The sequence below is a fragment of the Heterocephalus glaber genome, unplaced genomic scaffold, assembly GCF_053883595.1.
Source record: "Heterocephalus glaber isolate CG9 unplaced genomic scaffold, H.glaber_assembly_v1.0 deba00001004, whole genome shotgun sequence".
Lineage (NCBI taxonomy): Eukaryota > Metazoa > Chordata > Mammalia > Rodentia > Bathyergidae > Heterocephalus > Heterocephalus glaber.
In genome coordinates this window covers 7,919,520-7,937,712 of record NW_028258179.1, presented here as the reverse complement: position 1 = coordinate 7,937,712, position 18,193 = coordinate 7,919,520, and the positions used below count along the sequence as shown (strand labels likewise).

The following is an 18,193-nucleotide window of genomic DNA, read 5'->3' as shown; positions in this document are numbered from 1 at the left end:
GTGCAAGTGGGATCCAATCCTCCGTGTTGCTCGAAAGCCAGCAGACAGCAATTTGAAACCCTGAACGGAGCTGTCGGATTTTCTCTAAGGGCAGATGCGGGGCTCATGTTAGCGATGCCAAATTATATTAGACGTTTAATTTTAAACCTCAGGTAGTTAAATGTAAAACCTTACAGCAGTAATAGTCATAAAGCAGTGGGGCATTCCATTTCACAGAATGGATTCCTATTTCCCTCTCCTCTTAATTTAGCCAGCACCACCCATTTCCTGGGCAAACACCCACTACAAAGCCATCTCTCTAATTAGGAGTCGCCCACAGCTGCTGAAGGCCGCTGGCTGGGGGGCACCTGTGTGTCACAGGGGGAGGGGGGACAGCAAAGTTCTCTAGTCTTAATTTAGGGTGGATGTGGGGGCAGAGAGAAATGGAATCACAATGCTGCTGTTAGTATTACGCTTCATAATAAAACTGGGTGACAATGGCAGGCATAGTCACCAAGGTAGGGACGGATGAGTACGTTCCCAAGCTGCGTAGCTTCCCCCTCCACCTGCCAGCAGAGTGAGCTCCTTCTGTCTGTGAAATCCAAAGATGGGCGAGGATGGAAGGGGAGGCAAAATGATTGTAAAAAGCAGCTTGGTAGAAAGGTACTATTCCTATTTGTGTCCTTGGCGATTATTTTCCAAGCACGGCAGGATATGTGTATGCGAAGGTGAGGTCTTGGAATCCATGCACAGGTACATTTTATTGACGTTCTCCATGGGATCCTGTGACACGGCAGTCACTGAAGATGGCTGGGGTCTGGCCACTTCAAATGAAGGGGCTAAAGGCAGGGACACTGGGAAACAGGCAGACAGCGGGGTGGCCAGAGGGTGTGGGTGGAGCCCAGGCACCTCCATTTCTAGTCAGTAGATGCTGGATGCCGCTTGGCCTGTGGACCATACTTTGAGAGGCAAGACTTTATGAAGCAGTGGCTCTCAAATGGTCCCATGTAGGGCTTATTGATACACAGGCTCATGCCCATCCGATTCAGTGGGTCTGGCTGGAACCAGGCCCGGGAATGTGCATTTCTGTGCATTTCCAAGGGGCAGCTGATGAAAAGGGAAATCTGAGGCCTGAGTCTGAGTCCTGGCTCTTACTGGACACTCACAAGTGATATCTACCTTTCTGTATCAGTCTCCCATCGGTAAGATGGAGAGAAGAACAGTACTCTGGGAGAAGAAGAGAGATAATCCACGTGAGCCCTCCGTCACTACCAGCTTGTACTATTACACTGTTATTGCTCTTTTCAAAAATACATCGTGTACGACAGACACACTATCAATCTTTAGAAAATCCAGGCACCAGGAAGATCCCTGTAATGGTTGCAGGAAACATACTCCAGGGTAGTATGTCCACGGTCTTTCTGGATCTTTGCTCTTCAAAGTGTTTGAAATTAGATGCAAGTGGACCTGGCGGCTCTGGCCTCTTATTTCTCCTCTCTCCTCTTCTGTCTCCTTTTGGTTACACCCGACTCATGCCTTTCACCTCATGGTAGCTTCTTGGCTGTTCCATTTTCCCTTTTATTCTTTTGTGTCTTTGCCCAAATCGCCCCAATGCTTATAACAACTTCCTCCTGCTGTCTCACAGGAGAAAATTCACCTGGTTCTTTAAGCACCACTCAAGTGAGATCCTCTTTGGAAAGATTTCCTTTGTGAACCAGCAATCCTCAGACTACCTTTGGACGGGGCCTAGCTTTTCCTCCTCATCCCTTGGCGGGCTGGTGCCAGGGCAGTGGCTCGTGTTTTGGTTTTCCTGTGTTTGGGGCTCTGGTTTTGTAAGGTCAGGGAGCACACAGGTCTCTAAAGGATGCCCACATGTGTTCGTGTACCGCTTTGCAATCTAAAAACAGCCTTCACACTTAGGTGACTCCAGTCTTGTAGAGGAACCCTCTGAACATATGCACACACATCCGTGCAAACAACTTCCATGGAGGGTGACTTCCAACCACGCTAAGGGCCTGGAAAGAGCAGGGTCTTGGGTACGGCAACACAACACACTCTTGGGTAGCTATGAACAGCTCCAGCAGGAGGGGAAGCCACCCAGCGAGTGTCTACCAGGTCACTGTGCAGAGGAAAATCTGTACAGAAGGGACTTGGGGCAGATCAACATGTTATCTCAAAAGCTGTACAGCAGAGACTGGGGATGCAGGGGCGACAGGCTCAGGACGTTGGTCTCTTTCAGGACCTCACTCTTCGAGGCCACTCTTCTTCCCCAAGACGGCTCCTGTGTGGATAAGAACCTTGGAGCTACTGCTCTGCTCAGTGGACTGGTGCCTTAAGGACACTGCATGTGTCCTGGGGTCTGGGGGTCCTGCTCGAGCTCTTGTCACCCACCAGCACGTGGGGCTCTACTGAGGAAGGCAGTGGCAAAACAGAAGCTCACTGAACAGTAATGCTCATTGAGCGGAAGTACTTGAAAACGAAACGATGAGGTATGCGAACGAGCTGCTCCTTCTAAACACAGCAACCGTGGTAAAAAGTAATCACTGCTCAACGAGGGAAGCCAGGTGCCACGTGCTGGGCCCCCTGCTAATGACTACTGAGCACACAAGGACACCGAGGCTCGGGACGAAGAGACACGCACGGGCCACGGGCTGGGGAGGGAAGGCACTGCAGGTGGGTAACTGATAACGATTTAAACCTGCTCAACCAGGCGCCCAAGGTGTCTCTGGATTCCGCAGGGAAGGGAGGAAGGCCAGAAGGGAAGGGTGGCAGGTGCTTGCCCTGGCTGGAAGTAGGAGCGTGCTGGGCTGGGACACCGGGCAATGCTCCACCTCGATTCGCAGGCTCTTCAGATCTGCACTGTTCAGAGTCTTCCGGAGCCGCAGTTACGGACTGGCCTCGCCTCCTCCCTGGCCTTGAGCTGTCTTCCCTTAGGGCCCCCGGTGGCCACCGTGGGGGAGCACCGGGGAGCAACTAGAAACGGGGACGATGTTTACCGACGCGCAAGTCCTGCCGCAGCAGCTGGTGGGTCTACAGGGAAGACCTGATGCCGAATCTTTTAATTAGAACAAATTATGCTAAAATTGCTCTAAGACCCTGTCTGATAGATTACATACAACAGTGGGAATTCCTTTAAATACCGGCGAACAGGCCAGAGACAGAATGCCACGGGCAAAGCCAGCTGCAGCCAGGCGGTGGGGCCTCCATAATTCATAATTCACGCTCGCACGCACGCGTCACGGCGGTTTCCAGTGTACACATCTGTCCCCCAAGAAACAGGACCCACTTGTCCAAGAATGTGGGAAGACGTGTACGAGTGGGGGGTTAGAGGGGGTCCCCGGAATTCAGAGGGTGCACTAGGAACTTCAGGAACCTGACAAGCGGAAGGAATTAGCCCTCACACCATACGGTGTGCACTACTGGTAGCATGTGGGTCACACCGTGCAGGGCAGCGTGACGGGGACACAGTATCTGACGCCGATCCTCAGCCCCTCCACCTCCTCGTTATGTGACTCCGAGTAAGCCGTGAGCCTCGGTTTCCAGATCCGTCCACTGGGGACGGCGTCTACTCCCCGGCCACACAGGAACAGCTGAGATGGAGCGGGCGAGACAGCCCATCACGGACAAAATGCTCCACAGGCGACAGGCGAGACGTGTGCTGCTGTCACAGCATGCTCCACATGGACAGCTCGGCCGCCACGCCCAGCCCCTGGCTGCGCGGAGGACCTGGAAGTGGCCGCGGTCTGTGGGGCTGCGCCCCCTCTTACCACTGCTGATGGCCAAGTTTGCAATGACTGCAGCCTCGCTCCACTGGTCGGCACTGGAGACGGAGTAGGAGCGCTGGTGCATGCCGTCCGGTCGGCTGCTGAAGGAGACCAGGCCGATGCCGCTTGCCATCTGAGACCCCGGCGCACTAGTGACATTCCCTAGGAATAAACAAGTCGGGTGAACACCACGGCGATCTGCAGAGCACAGAAGCCCCACACAGAGGTACGTCGACAGGGCCTCAGGCTGGCACGTGACGCATCCGGCCACCGCAAGCCACTGTCGTCCTGCCTACACACAAACAGAATCATCACATGGCACGGACGGGATCCAGAGGAGTAAAACGGTGACGCGAATCATGGTGGTGCTTGACTGAGTCGTGTCAAGGAACAAAGCAATCCCAAAGATGCGTGACCCCATCACCATCTCTAAAGATGAGAGACCCAGACAGCCCTGGGCAGAGCACCACCGTAGGGCGGGAGTGGGTACGGGAGCCTGGCTGCACCAACGGGTCCACGGGATGGGACAGGCTCACCCACGGGGACTCCGCTGTCTGGTGCCAGACGTTCATGGCACAGCTAGGCTTTATTTTGTCTTTTATTTATTTATTTTTTTGGTACTGGGGATCGAACTTGGGTCCTTGCGCTTGCGGGGCAGGTGGCGGAACCACTGAGCTAAATTCCCGGCCCTACAGCTGGGCTTTATGACCAATAACCACCACAGTCCCCGATGGGTCATGTGGAAGCACAGACTCTGGCCAGTGGACTTTATGCTTAACCTTACAAAGATTGAGCAGAAGAAAAATCACCTTAGTGACTTCTAGCGCACACGCTCTGTGATGAAAAATGATTCCATTGTATACCTAATGATTTGAATCAGTTGCTCAACATCAACATGAATTATTATCTCGTTGCACTAATTTTAGACTCCAAAATATAATGAAGAGCTTTCCTCTAATGCTCAGCCAATCACACTTGCTGCTTGGGAATCAGTCTTGGATCTATACGCAAGGATTGAGAGGAACTGGTTTGTTTTTTTTTTAATAAAACTTTTCTCCAATTGTTTTAGTTCAGAACCAATTAAGTTATAAACTGTTCCAATGGAAGGTTTTCAGAGTACCAAGTTTAAATGCATAGCCCATTAGTGGTTCCCAAATCTGGCCAATTACCAGAATTTCCCGTGGAGATTTGTGAAAATAGAGGTTTGAAACTCAGGCTTCTGATTTTGATTCAGAAGATATGGAGATGGGGCTTGGGAGAATATGCATTTTCAAAAGCACTCCAGAGGTCCAAATGAGCAGCCAGGGGGAGGAACCAGAGCTCCCCCACAAACAAGCCCCTCAGTGAAAAGCTAGTTGGTTCAAGGTGATAGACGGCACAATCACGTGGTTAACATAAAGGGTCTCACTACAAAAAACGTATTTCTACCCTGGAAAAAAGAGATGCCTGTTCCACGCCATTGTCGGAACCAGGTATGCTTTGAATGTCCCAGGGAAACCAGTCATCGGTAGGTCTACCCAATTCCAGAAAAAAAGCCGCCAAGTGACACAAGGAAGGGAAGACTTGAATTGAAGGCTACAGACCCTCTGCTCACTGCATGGTCCAGGGACCCACAGGAGCAAAGCTGCCCGGGAGTTTGTCAGAACCTCAGTACCCTGGCACCTGCTTCCTAAGCCTCCCCGGGGATCCCGGTGCACACTACAGTTTGCATGGACCTGCTACACAGCTCGGGAAATAGTTACTAACAAGAAACAACAGCTGTAAGAGCAACTCTTCCCCACTGCAGAGGTGCTCAGGAGGGCAGAGCCCGGGCTGCAGTCAGAGGCCTCGGTCTGGCCCCTCCCCTTTGGTGCCCCACCATCAAGGGTGCACCTGGGTGTTCCCGGAAGGGGCACTACTAGCTGCTCCTGTGCCCCTGGTGCCACCACAGAGCTGCCCTCCGGCTGTGGTGTTCTGCACCCACAGCAGCAGCATCCCGGGGAGTGGGTGCAGTGCTCGTGACTGGGGTGCTATGCTTGCTGGGGTCGTGCTGCGTCCTCTGCCCACTCTCCACCCGGGGCACCAAATGGGCTGTATCCACCTGGGGACCATGAGACCGGGGTGTCTAGCCCAGCCTCTCTCCCTGGAAGTCCCCTTCGGCTGGCTGTGCGCTTCCGTTCCGGCCAATTCCTGCCAGCCCCAGTGGCTGCATTCGCCCTGCGCTTCTCTTTCCTATTGGGTCAGCAGCAACTGCACACATCCACCCATTAGGGCTGCGCCTGGGTACCAGGTAGTTCCCAAAAGTGGCTCCTGGCCTCCCTTGGGCCGGCTCTTCTTCCGTTACATGACTTCTCAGCAGGCAGAGGCTGCAGGACACTGCTGATGTTTTACGATGGGTTCAAGGAGAAGGGAAAGATGGAAAAAGAATAAAAGAGTGCAAGAAGCTACACGCCAGCAGGAAGGTGATTTTTCTTTACAGTGGCTGTGCTAGCCTCCCCTGTGCCCCACCCTGCCTGCGGGGACATTTGCCATGTGGGTAGAATGTCAAGGAGAGGATCCCTTCCTAACTCTAACACCCGCCTGGACCCCGACAGCCCAACAAGAAGTGTGGACTCTGACCACAGATAGCTCCACTTTCTCTCTCTCTAGCGACACTGAGGCTTCAACCCAGGGTCTTCACACTGAGCTGCATCCCCGCCCTTTAAAAAATATTTTATTTTGGGACAGGGTCTTTCTAAGTTGCAAAGTTGCCCAGGCTAGCTTCAAACTCATGATTCTCCTGCCTTAGCTTCCCAAGAGCTGGAATTACAGGTGTTTGTCACCAGCTTTAGGTTGATGGAAAAGCCAAACACCCAAAAAGGCCAGAATAAATTCACTGCCTGTCTGTGTGCCACCTCCTGGTCCCTGGTGACAACATGACACTTAATACCTGCCGCTGCCACTTCCCTTGCTCATTCCCGCCTGAGAGTGGTTCCCCAGGACACCCAGTCCAATGACCTTCTAAAACTATTACTTAACAGGCAGAAGAAATGATCTGACTGTGTCAGTAACTACGAAAAGAAACTCACAAAGAAGGATCAGCAGGTATGGAAGGACAGCAAGTCAATCTGAACTCTAGACAGGAAGGGCACAAAATGCGCAGGTATCTGGGACAGAAATGGTCTTATGTGTCCAAGGTCTTGGTCTGAAACAAGACATCACACTGCTGAGATGCCAGGGTGAGGTTCTTACAGGGCACACACAAAAGCCCACTGGTTTGTACACTTCTGTCTGTGAAGTGAAGCTGAAGCACACACGCTGACACACTAGGATGCTGGGGATGCAGCTCTGGGTGAGGCTCATTGCGTGCCTTCTGTCTCCTGACGGGGCAGGGAAGCTCCTGGCAGGCTCCCAGGCTCCTCACCCCCTGCTGGAAGAATTCAAGTCAGCTGGTCGGGTCCTGTGGAGGGCAGAGACTCGTGAAGGTCTCCTTACCCACCCACTCCAAATCCCAACTGTGGGAATGCACAGAAGCAGCAAGGACAAACCCCGGTCAAATCAATGTCTGCATAAGGAAACAGCATTATTAAAGTAACATTTTAAGCCAGATACATGTATCTGCAGCCTGGAGTCTAGCTTGAGTTCACAGATGGGTCTTTGTTCAGTAACAGTTTGCCCCCTCCCACCAAGGAGAATTGATCTGAGAGATGCCACCTGAAGATCCATAGTTCCTAGCATCCCTTGGAAAATGAGACTGTGTGGCAGATCTGCGTTTGTTCTTGGAAATGATGAGCTGACCACCTCCATCTGAATCTGATCAGAATCCACAGTCCTGACACTCGCCACACCTGTGCCCCCACCTCTGCTCCAGGGCCTCCGAGAACTTGCCTTGCAGTGCAGACGAATACAGACAGACAGACGTGAAACTCTGAGGCACCCAGGTCCCACTCACAGCACCAGGGAGGCAGGAAGCAGCCACCCTGGCTCAGCGGGCGGTGATGCCTCCAGCCACGTGTCCGTGGTCATACTGAACCACTTCTCTGTTTTGAGGAAACCATCAGCCAAAGAGCCAAACAACCCTCTAATGCTTAGTATTTCTGGTAATACATTTCAAGACTAACTGACGGGTCATCTTTTCTAATGCTTATTTTTTACACAACACACACACCAACAAAGTCGAATGTGCCGTTTCACTTTTGCGCCTGAGTGACTCAAATGCATCACTCGGCCAAGTCACACCGTCCCTGTGTCCCGTTTCGCTATGTGAGTGCCCAGCATCTACCCTGGGTTTTGGTGCAGGGAGTCCTCAATGCTTCTGAAAATACCTGGAGCACAAAAGGAGATGCAATGTTTAAAATCACTTTACTCTCTACGGACTCGAGGGCTGCATTTCTCCTCGAATGGTAATTCGATGCACGTTAACGAGTTATTAATTAAGGCTGAGGAGCTGAGGTTCTCGTTTGTGAAGAAGCTGATGACTTTATCTGACTGGCTGAGAGGGAAGGACCTTGACCTCCGGACCACCCACAACACAAGTGGGCCTCAACAGTGTTCCTCCACCGGCCACCAAGGTCAGCCTGAAGTGCCTCGCGCCTCACACCCACCCCAAATCCATGCTGACGAGAGACTCGTGGCTCTGGTGGTCATGGGCTGAGTAGTACAGACCCCCATCCACAGCCACACCCAGCGGCTAAGAGGATTTCTTTAAGAAAATATGGGAGCTCTAGTTCCCCAGCGCTAGAATCACAAGAGGGTCAGTAGGACTAGAGCCACAAACCAGACACCGGGAGAGCTGATTTGAGGTGTGAGCGAGCCATGGTGCTCAGGGCCCGGCGAGAGCCCCGGGCCTTCCTTCCCCAGCAGGTGACCACACCCGTGCTTTGCTCTAGAATTCTGTGCTGGAGGAACAGGACACAGAGCTGGGGCCTCTGCACACAAGGAAGCCTGTGCTCTGCTCCCCCGAGGGGAATCTACAGCCAGACCGGGGTGGTCTCTTTCCTGGCACGGAGGAAGTGGGACTAACCTCTGGTTCCTACCAACTCCAGGAAGCCTCAAGAGGAAGCTTCTCACCAGAGCCAGGGACACTGGCGCCCCCAGGCTGGAGGTCCTGCAGGATGGGTTCTGGCCTTCCCTTTTCCTCCTCTCCTTGCCGGAGGCCTGGCAGTGAACCCCTGCACCCCACTGCTGCAGACAGCTCACCATGGGCCTCAGTTTCTTCAAGGACAGACAGTATCTCTTCAGAGTAGGATCTGTCCATCCGCTGGAAGAATGATGTCACTTTCCATGGCAGAGGCTGGGTAGGCTGGCTCGTACCCCATTGTAAAAGATTGGGTATCCCAACCTTGGGGCTCCTCTCTGTTGTGGTCTGGATCTAAAATGTCCCCCAAAGGCCAGCGGATGGGCTTTTGGGAAGTGATCGGATCCCAAGGGCACTCTAACCCAACCCTAAAGCACGGATGAGCTTGTAGTCCACTGGGCTAGTAGAAGGTAGGCCTCGTTAGATGGAGTGGGCCACAGGCAGGACCTTGGGGACTACACTTGTGCCTGGCACCTTCTCTTGGGCTCTGTCTGTGTGCCAGTTGCCATGAGGTGAGCAGCTCTGCTCTGCCACACCCTGCCGGGGTGATTTTTGCCTCATCCCAGGCCCACAGACAATGGAGCCAATGGAGCCACGGACTGAAAGCTCTGAAGCCAGGAGCTCAAAAACCCTTTGCTCCCCTGTGCCATCTTTCTCGGGCATTCTGTCACAGTGATGCAAAGCTGGCCAACACGTGCTCCGGCAGGCAGCCCGGGTGTGTAGTGCCACTCTGTGGGAATCAGGGTTTTCGGTATGGTGCTGCTGACACTCTGGCTATGGCTACTTCTGCCAGTGATGCACTGTCACTTGTCTTGGGCCGTAGGTCTCAGCAGCCATGATGAGGCCGGCTCGTCAGGTCCCAAAGAGGGTGACAGGGAACGCTTCACTGTCCTTGTCCCCACCGCAGTGCTGACCCACACTTCCTTGTCTCACTGCTGAGGGCCTGTGATCCAGGAAAGGGATAGTCCTTTGCCTTTAGAAAACCTACAATCTTGTCCATGGAACGGGATCACAGAAGTGCAGAAGTGGCCCAGATTGAAGGCAGGGTGACCACAGAGCCACCGGAAGTGCTAGGGGCAGGAGGAGCCCCTGCTGGAAGGTCCAGGAAGGACTCTGAGGAACCCTGTGGGTTGTTAGTCAAGGCTCTGGAGTAAGACAGGCGGCGACATGGAGAGGGGAGACCCCTTACTCTCCCAGGACAAGCCCAGCTGCTCCCCCCATGGACCCACAAACGAAAGACTTCCATACATCATCTCAGGTCCAACTCATCATTTTCTCCTTCAAGATCCCTCTTCTCTTCAAATCTGTCCAGATTAAAATCACATGTGCAGATTTGTACAACTATGCCCACCAAAAGGCACACACAAGACATTCACGGCAGCACGCTGGAAATGACCACAGTGCCCACCCGCTATGGGCACATGGTGGCACAGACGGCACCAGGGGGAGAGGAGGGGAAGCCTAGTTATGCAGGTGGAGACAGAGAGGGGAGAAGGCAGCAAGCAGGAGAGCGTGGGCTGTTGTGGGTCTGGTCAGTGGTATAAGAGCAACAGGCACACCCCAGCCACGGAGTGAGAAGTCCGAGGGTGCCCACTCTGGTGTGGGGGGCAGGCAGTGGTGGGAGGGGCCCACAGGGCACCTGCTGCTTCTGGATTTGTTGTTGTTGTTTGTTTTGTTTTTTTCGAGACAGAGAGTCTCATTATGTAGCCCAGGCTGGTCTTGAACTCAAGGTGATCCTCCTCCCTCAGCCTCCCAAGTGCTGGGACTACAGGTGTGCGTCACCACACTCAGCATACCTGCTGCTCCAGATCTGAGCACTGGCCGTCTGTATACTTAGCTTTAGCTTTCCATTTTTCACTTTGTCACGCATGTTACAGCTATCAAATTTACTTCCCCTCCAGCCCTACAAAGGGGCTGAGGATGCAGACATTGGGTCAGGAAGTGCACGCAGAAGCTGGTTAGGCAGAGAAGGGGCTTTACCAGCACCTCACCTTTACAGAGGGGCGCGGCCCTCCCTGGCGCAGACGCTGGCATCCACGAGAAGGTGTCGCTGCAGTCTCCCCCAGCATTTCCGCCAACAGGGCTGACTGCCGGCCCTCCCCTGGATAGCCGCACCTGGATCGGCTGGCGCTCCCCGGTTAGCAGGGCGCCTGCCCTGCCATCCTACTCCCTGTCTCCAGAGCACCACTCCCTTGATGGGGATACGGCGTGTGCTCAGAGGCCTGCCGTGATTAGTGCAGGCCCCGTGCGTCAGTAGCGCCAGATTCTCTCCAGAGAATAATTTTCACTGTGCTTACATCCCTAAAGTGTAAGAGTTGATTCGAAAGGGTACTTACCTCCACCATATGCTATTTTTCTTTAAACAATTTGCATTTCAAAGTGAACACGGCATTTATAGCTGAATGAATATCAGTATGTTGCCTGAACTGATCTCAAATGAGCATTCAAAGGATGCTGGTTTTCTATTGAACAAGAATGTTTCCATCCACCAAATGACATCAAAGACAGAGTTCCTCTTTTAAGCCATAGGCTTATTACATTAAAAATAGCCTGTTCTGATTTTTAAAAGTATACTCTGAAATGACAGCTTTTCATGGCATTCAAATAAAGATTCATCAACAATCATTTCCTTTGAAATACACAATTTTGTTCATGGCACCTTCCAAGTCAGGTTTATCTTTGGCAACAAGACTTAACTTTACCAAACGGTTTAACTAGGAAAACGATAGGTGGCAACTGACTTGCTGGTTAAATAGGCCTGAAAACAAACACACAAAAAAGCAAACAGGTAATACTGAATTTTCCTGTACACTGAGAGAGGGGGAAACAAACTCAGAAAGAATTCTATGAGCACTGTGTGGAAAACGGGCATTCATTCTCCTTGTGGAATTATGTAATTTAAAAAAAGCCCTGGAACTATAGGAACATGACTGAAAGGAACTGTCCAGCCTCTCCTCGGGAGGCCTCGCCCTGAGAAACATCTAGAGCCCGCTCCGCAGGTGCAGCCTTGTCCAGGGAAGATCAGAACTTGGGGCGCGCAGTCTCCGAACCTCCAGCTGGCTGGCCTGAGGAGCACGCGTGGGAACAGCAGTTCCCTCCAGTGTGGTGGCCACGTGAACGGTCACGTCGCTTCAAACTAGGCCTTCGCCATCTGTCCTCTCATTATAACCCTGGAAAGAATGTAATTCACAGCACTCGCAGAAAAAGTGAGATACAAATGGTTTAAGTGCCTGTGAGCAGGGCCCCTTCCTGCAGTATTTGCAATGGAAATCTGCTCTCCTCCGGCGGCAACCCCAACTTCAGACCCGGAGGATCTTCTTCCAAGGACACATTTGGTATCTTTTCTTAAAGATGCAGGGGCCTTAGGCTTTGCATCCTGTGGTTCTTGTTTTGGAGACAAATGCAATTCAACACGTCTACTACTGAGATAGGAATCTGGGCTTGCTCAGACTACTGTATATATTTTTTTCTTTTTTCGGTTTTTGTGTTTTCCATACATATTATGTTTATCAGAGAAAAGAGAACGCAGAGTCTAGACCCATTTGCAGCGATACATGTAATAACTACTAACTACATCAGAGTGACCACACTCGCAAGTCAAAATCCTGTAATTAGCTTATGGTCATTTCCTCAAATGTGAGATTAGCAAATTTTGTTGATTTTTCTCTGTTCTAATTATGCTACCACAAAAAATGGGAGCCTATTTTGTTGTACAAATTTCTTAAAACTTATTTTGCAAAATTATACAGATGTACAAATAATGTTAGTTAAGTCCACCAATATCCTATTAAATAGATCAAAGTTTTTGCTGAACATCTACATACATTTTTTCAGTATAATCACAGAAAAGATGATTTGATATTCTCCCTCTTTGATATGACTATCCATTTTCTCATGTTACATAATCTCCATAATAATTTTAGATGTGTACCAGCATCTCACTGATTTAATGTAGATAATTCATACTACTTTTTAAAGCTTCTGGCTAGCTTTGGGTGTTTCTAATTTCTCATGATTATAAACAACACTGCGAAGGACATCTTCTACTTTCAGATTTTCCTTGGGACAAATTCTCAGAAAAGTAATTACCGGTACAAACAGCATCCATCTTTCTGACTCAATATGTGTTGCTGATTAATTTTCTTAATGAGCAGTGGCTAAAAGAAGATGGAACCTGGGCAACATTAAAACAATTCAGTCCATAATTTGCAAAATGGATAATAATAATGAAGTACTGATAATGATGATCATAATAATATGCCTCATGTGGTTAATATAATGATCAAATTATGTAAAGCACTCTGTAAACGGCAGAGCCTCTGAACATATTATTGCTTGTTTTTAATTTCATCGACAGTGGGTTTTCCTTTTCACTGTAGTTTACTTTTTAGCAGGAGCTTAAAGTGGTGATACAGTTAATTCTGTCTGTGTTGAAAATCTACAAACTGGGTATTTCCCTCACATTTCTCTGTGACAGGGTCTCCTCCTGTCACGTGCCGTGTGCGTATGTTTGTTTTTTAGTTCTATAGCTGACATCACATTACAAGAGCTTGCCCATCTACCCACCACTACCAAGGGCAGTGATACTGTTCCTAGTCTATCGAAGGCCCCAAAGGTCAGGTGATTGATTATGCTAGGGCTGTCAGAGCTGCAGTTCACAGGAGGAGAGAAGGGGAGAAGGGAAAGAAAGCAAGTGCTTGGGATGTGATGTGAGCAGCAGATGTAGACCACTATCCGCAGACGGCAAAGCAGGCCAGACAACCAGGGACATGCTCCCATTCCGCTCCTGGATTATTACTCTTCCTTGAGATGGATACAATGTGGCAATGGGCACAATTCAAGAGGAAATAGTAAGCACATCACAAAGTAAGTTCTCATTTAAGTGATTATACCTAGAAACAAGTCTCAATCTGTCTTACCAACACAGGGTCTGCTTTTTGTCTAGCTCAAAACTCATTACTGCAAATGCTGGCTGCCTTTGTCATCTTGCCATTTCTATCTGCTTAAGGAATGCTTACTGCTAAGATCCTGAAGAGGTTTATGGAGAACCATCAGCATGCTTGCCTAACCACAACTGCTTTCTTGGTATGAGTTCAAGTTTGTTTGTAGTACAGTGATAATGAGGTGTGACAACATTATAAGAAAGGAGAGCAAAACTTAGGATTTTTGTTTTCGGTACCGAGGATCAAACTTGGGTCCTTGTGCTTGTGCAGCAGGTGGTGAAACCAGAGCTAAATCCCCGGCCCCAAAACTTAGGATTTTTAAAGCTTATGGTGAGATCATTCAGATATTAAATCTTATAAAACAGAAAGCCTATGATGTCCATATCTTGTCTTCCATGAATGTACTTGGTTCAACTAACAATAACAGATGTTCAATCACATGATTCGAGCTTTAAATTATTGTTTCTCCTTCATATGGTGAATACTACAGGTATGTTTTGCATGAAATTCATTGCAAACTGATAGGGCTGTGGACTGGAGCTCTTTGGTCACTGTTCCTCCCAGAAAAGACACATGATGGTCACATGGCTCCTCCCTCTCAGTGGTTACCTGCACGACTTGCTTTCTCTTCCAGTTCTTGTACAACAGCTCTTACCATGAACAGAATGATGTTAGGGACCAGAGAGCACTAGGGAATACCCATGTCCAGAACGAGGACATGAAGTGGGCTACTGGATGTGGACTGTGATGCTTCTGGGTTTCCCTGCTCAGGAGACACTCCAGAAAAGACCATGTTCTCTGGGTGACCTGTAACTGCGGAACCAGAAGGACAGAAGGTTTGGGGATGGCAAGATGTCAAGACTGCTCTGAAAAATTCTCTTCTGCCAGAAAGAGATGGCAGAAAGTAGGCAAGTTGCAGGCTCAAGACCAGCCCCACAGGGCTGAACACTCCGGCAGGCGCAGGATGCTCCCGATGCCCAGGGCCAGCACCAGCTCCTGGAAGGCTGTGGAGACCATTACCAAGATCTTCCGATGCCCTTGCCTTCCTGCAGCTCGTTCCCTGCTGGCCTCCCCACTGGTCTTGAAAGCATCATTTCATCAGTGGAAGCACCGTTCTCCACCAGACCCACACTTCTGAGCTGAAAAAAGTTTCTAAAGCAACTTTTATTTACTTATAGGTCCACTGGTTACCATAGAGACGCACGGCTCAGTGTCTCCAACATCCCTCTCATGTCTTCAACTGAAATCATTCAGAATCAAGTTGCTTTTGTCAGTTCTTACAGAAAAGAACACTCCATTTATAGTTCAAATAATTGAGGAAGGTTTCCTTAGATTGGAAGTGTGATTCTCACTTACTTCTGAACTGCCCCGCAAAGGCCTTGCCCACAGAACCCCACCAGGTAGGACGTGTTAGCCGTGGGAGAGCAGACAGCTGTCCGTAGGCCTTCCCCTCGCCTTCCACATGGCAGGGAAGTCACATTTACTTAGCAGAAAGACACTTGGCAGGCGACAAAACTGACAGGGGATAAGGAAGAAAGAGGAAACAATGATCTATGCCTCTGCGAGTTTACAATTTAATGATGGAAAAAACAGAACACAAATCTGCCGAAACCTCAGAGGGAGAAATGTATAAACACAGAACCAAAAACAGTAAAAATGCATTTCTCACAAAAGCTGCAGATGCACGGCTCTTGTGAAGAATAAAATACTAACTTCAGTGTTTTCATTTCAGATTTACGTAACTGCCTGACATTCCAGGCTAAGAGAACCCTCACAAACATTTTTTGCCCCTGAGATTAATTAACTCGCCATCAAAACCTACTTCAATCAAACCTGGTTTTCTGGAAACAGATATAAAACAATACTGACTTGGGGTATTTTTTAAAGAAAATAATTCTCAACCAAAAGGGCTTCTGTTTGCAGGAGTTCTTCTGAGTTGCTGGGCGGGTGTTTAGCGGAAGCACACAATCTGCCTCAGAGGGGTGGGACATTGTGATTGAAGTCCCCAGTGTGACAAATTCCCAGTGAGCAAGGAAGGCGGTGGGAGGCGAGGCGCTGAGGCCCTGGCCAGCCTCGTGTCGCTGCACTCACACGCGCACGCGCACGCACACACGAGGACAGGCACTGCTGGCCCTGCACAGGGAGCAGACTCCAGAGTTATTAAAATGTTTTCTAGACCATTTGAAACTAAACAAAGAAAAACTTTGTTTCTCAGAGACAACAACGGATCTCATTTTGATGCTGCGTTATTTTTTTTTTTTTAATAGCTATTACCACTGTAACAGCAGCTTAGCGACTCCGCGTCTGCAGTGTGAGCAGTTTTGATAAACAGCCTCTGCGGGCCACACAACGGGGATAATGTATCCTTAAGTACCGCCAATGAGCTGCCATTCTGTACAGCCAATTACTTCTGTGCGTCTGTCACTCAAAGGAAAAATGACTGAGCCCATTAGATCAAACCTTTGTCAGTGTTCCTAATGCACTCTTAGGCCTCATTAATCTCCGGGAGCAGCAACAGAGCCGCCGGTGCCTCATTGCCTCCCCCGAACAGGCCCACGTGAAGCCTCTCATCTCTCCCCCAAGTGCACGCGTTAATCAAGCTCTCCTTATTGCCCCGGTCCCTGTCACGGCGGAGAGCGCTCCCTCTTAAATGCTCTCATTATGACCCATCTTTAGAGCCGGCTAAGTGGAAAAAGAGAGAGAGGGAGAGAGGGAGGAAGAGGACGGGAGAGGAAGAGCAGAGGAGAGAGCAAGTCCGATCACATTAATATTCATGACAATAATTAGTATTCTAGGTCACTGAATATTCATGCTATTAGTTTGGTTTTTTATGGGTTTGCTGGATGTCCTGATTGCTGAAGTGTGGAGAAAACAGCATGGTTGAGACTTAGATGTCAAAGGCAGCTCAACACGCAAAACGCATTTGCACCCCCACCCCCACCGAAGGCAGGGATACTTCCCAAGCACGGCCCAGAGCAGGGAGGGCACAGCGAAGGGGCAAGGCTCCTGCACAGAGGTGTAGGCGCCAATTGGGCTCGGGCAGAAGCATCCCTAGCTGCAGAAACCCAACAAAGAACACTCTGGGGACAGGAGGACATCCGTGGTACTAGAACAAAAGTGTTATGGGCAGGAAAAATGAGGAAAAGTGACAATTCTGGGAGATGGAACTGGCGGAGGGCTCCATGGAGACCCTCGCCAGCCCCAAGAGCATTTCTCTGCCACTCTCATTGCTGTGAGGCTGGGGTGCGCTCAGTGGGGACGAGGTCCGCTCAGTCCACTCACAGCCTGTGGTCTCTACTCACTGGCATCTGACACGTTATTGTAAAAATCCAGCCGCCACTTCCTTCCTTTTAACAGTACTGTGATGCGTTAATGATAAGATTCCAAGCTCTGGAAGGTCCACAGTGTGCCAGGGCCACAGGAACAGAGAGACATACCACTTGCCCGGTGCAGAGACAAGGAGGCCCAGATTGAGAGAGACCCTAGGAGGTCCTATGGTGTGCAGTGCCAGGTTCCTCTCAGTGCTTCTCACTCCAAAGCTTCTACTCCAAAGCTACCACTATGTATTCTTGCTCTTTACTCAAATGTCAGAATCACTGTTGGAGTTAATATAACTCGATATTCTGTCACGTGTGAATACATTTTTACCAAGCTGGCCTGGCCCCAAACTCATGTTGGAACATACCTGTGGGCATTTTACCTCTTTCTCTGCACATATGCTTGAAATTGATGTTAGGTTGTTTCTCCAAAATGTGGCTTCCAGTGAATCCCCACTAGTACAGGAACTTAAGACAACACAAGATCCATGCCAAAGGAATGGAAATTATGGTTCCTGAGGAGGAAGTGGCCTCTGAAGGAAGATGTGATGGGGGAAGGGGATTTGGCGAGGAATGAAGACATAAGTATCTTTTGGATTCTTCTTCTTTTTAAATTTTGCTGGAGTGCATCCTTAAGTAATTTTTTCAAAAACCCTTTAAGAGGAAATATATCGCTGAATTCACCTAATTATGTTTTTTCTCTACCTTCATTTGACTGGGAATAATTAGGCTTTTCATAGGCTTCTACTTCAAAATTACCTGCCCTTAAAAAGGAAAACTTGCATTGTCACCTAGCATTTCATGTTGCTTTTGGAAGTCTATGGTCTGCCAGAATCCTCTTCCTTTGTAAGTAATACTGTTCTTCAATTCTGAATGGTTTTTAGGATTTCAGACCTTCCTCTCCCATCAACTTAGTATCTGACTCTTCAGATCCACCTTTAGTATATTTTCTTCTGTTATATCTTTGATTACCAACAGTATCTTTACCTATGTTCTTTACATTATTTAATCTACTGAATTTAAAAATTTTTGCTTTTTAATTTCCAAGAATTCTTTCTCCTACAGTTTATTCATATAATCTTTGTTTCATTTTATGTATACAACGATTAACCACTTAATTCTTTCTGATGATAACCACTGTAATTTCCTTTAAAG

At 49.4% G+C, this 18,193-nt stretch overlaps 1 protein-coding gene across 9 annotated transcripts in view; it reads right to left on the bottom strand.

The window, feature by feature from the left end:
* The window catches only part of Agap1 (ArfGAP with GTPase domain, ankyrin repeat and PH domain 1), a 483,149-nt gene that overhangs the window by 135,818 nt on the left and 329,138 nt on the right, over nt 1-18,193 (bottom strand). For 5 of the 9 annotated variants that reach the window (XR_015450541.1, XM_004868376.4, XM_004868378.4 and 2 more), the window contains exon 12: nt 3,747-3,905. The exons of the other annotated variants lie outside the window; for them this stretch is intronic. Coding sequence is in view for 4 of the 5 variants with exons in the window: in XM_004868376.4 (XP_004868433.1) it covers nt 3,747-3,905 (159 nt within the window). In the remaining variant the exon portion in view is untranslated. The remainder of the gene's footprint in view (nt 1-3,746; nt 3,906-18,193) is intronic. 9 annotated transcript variants of the gene reach the window in all.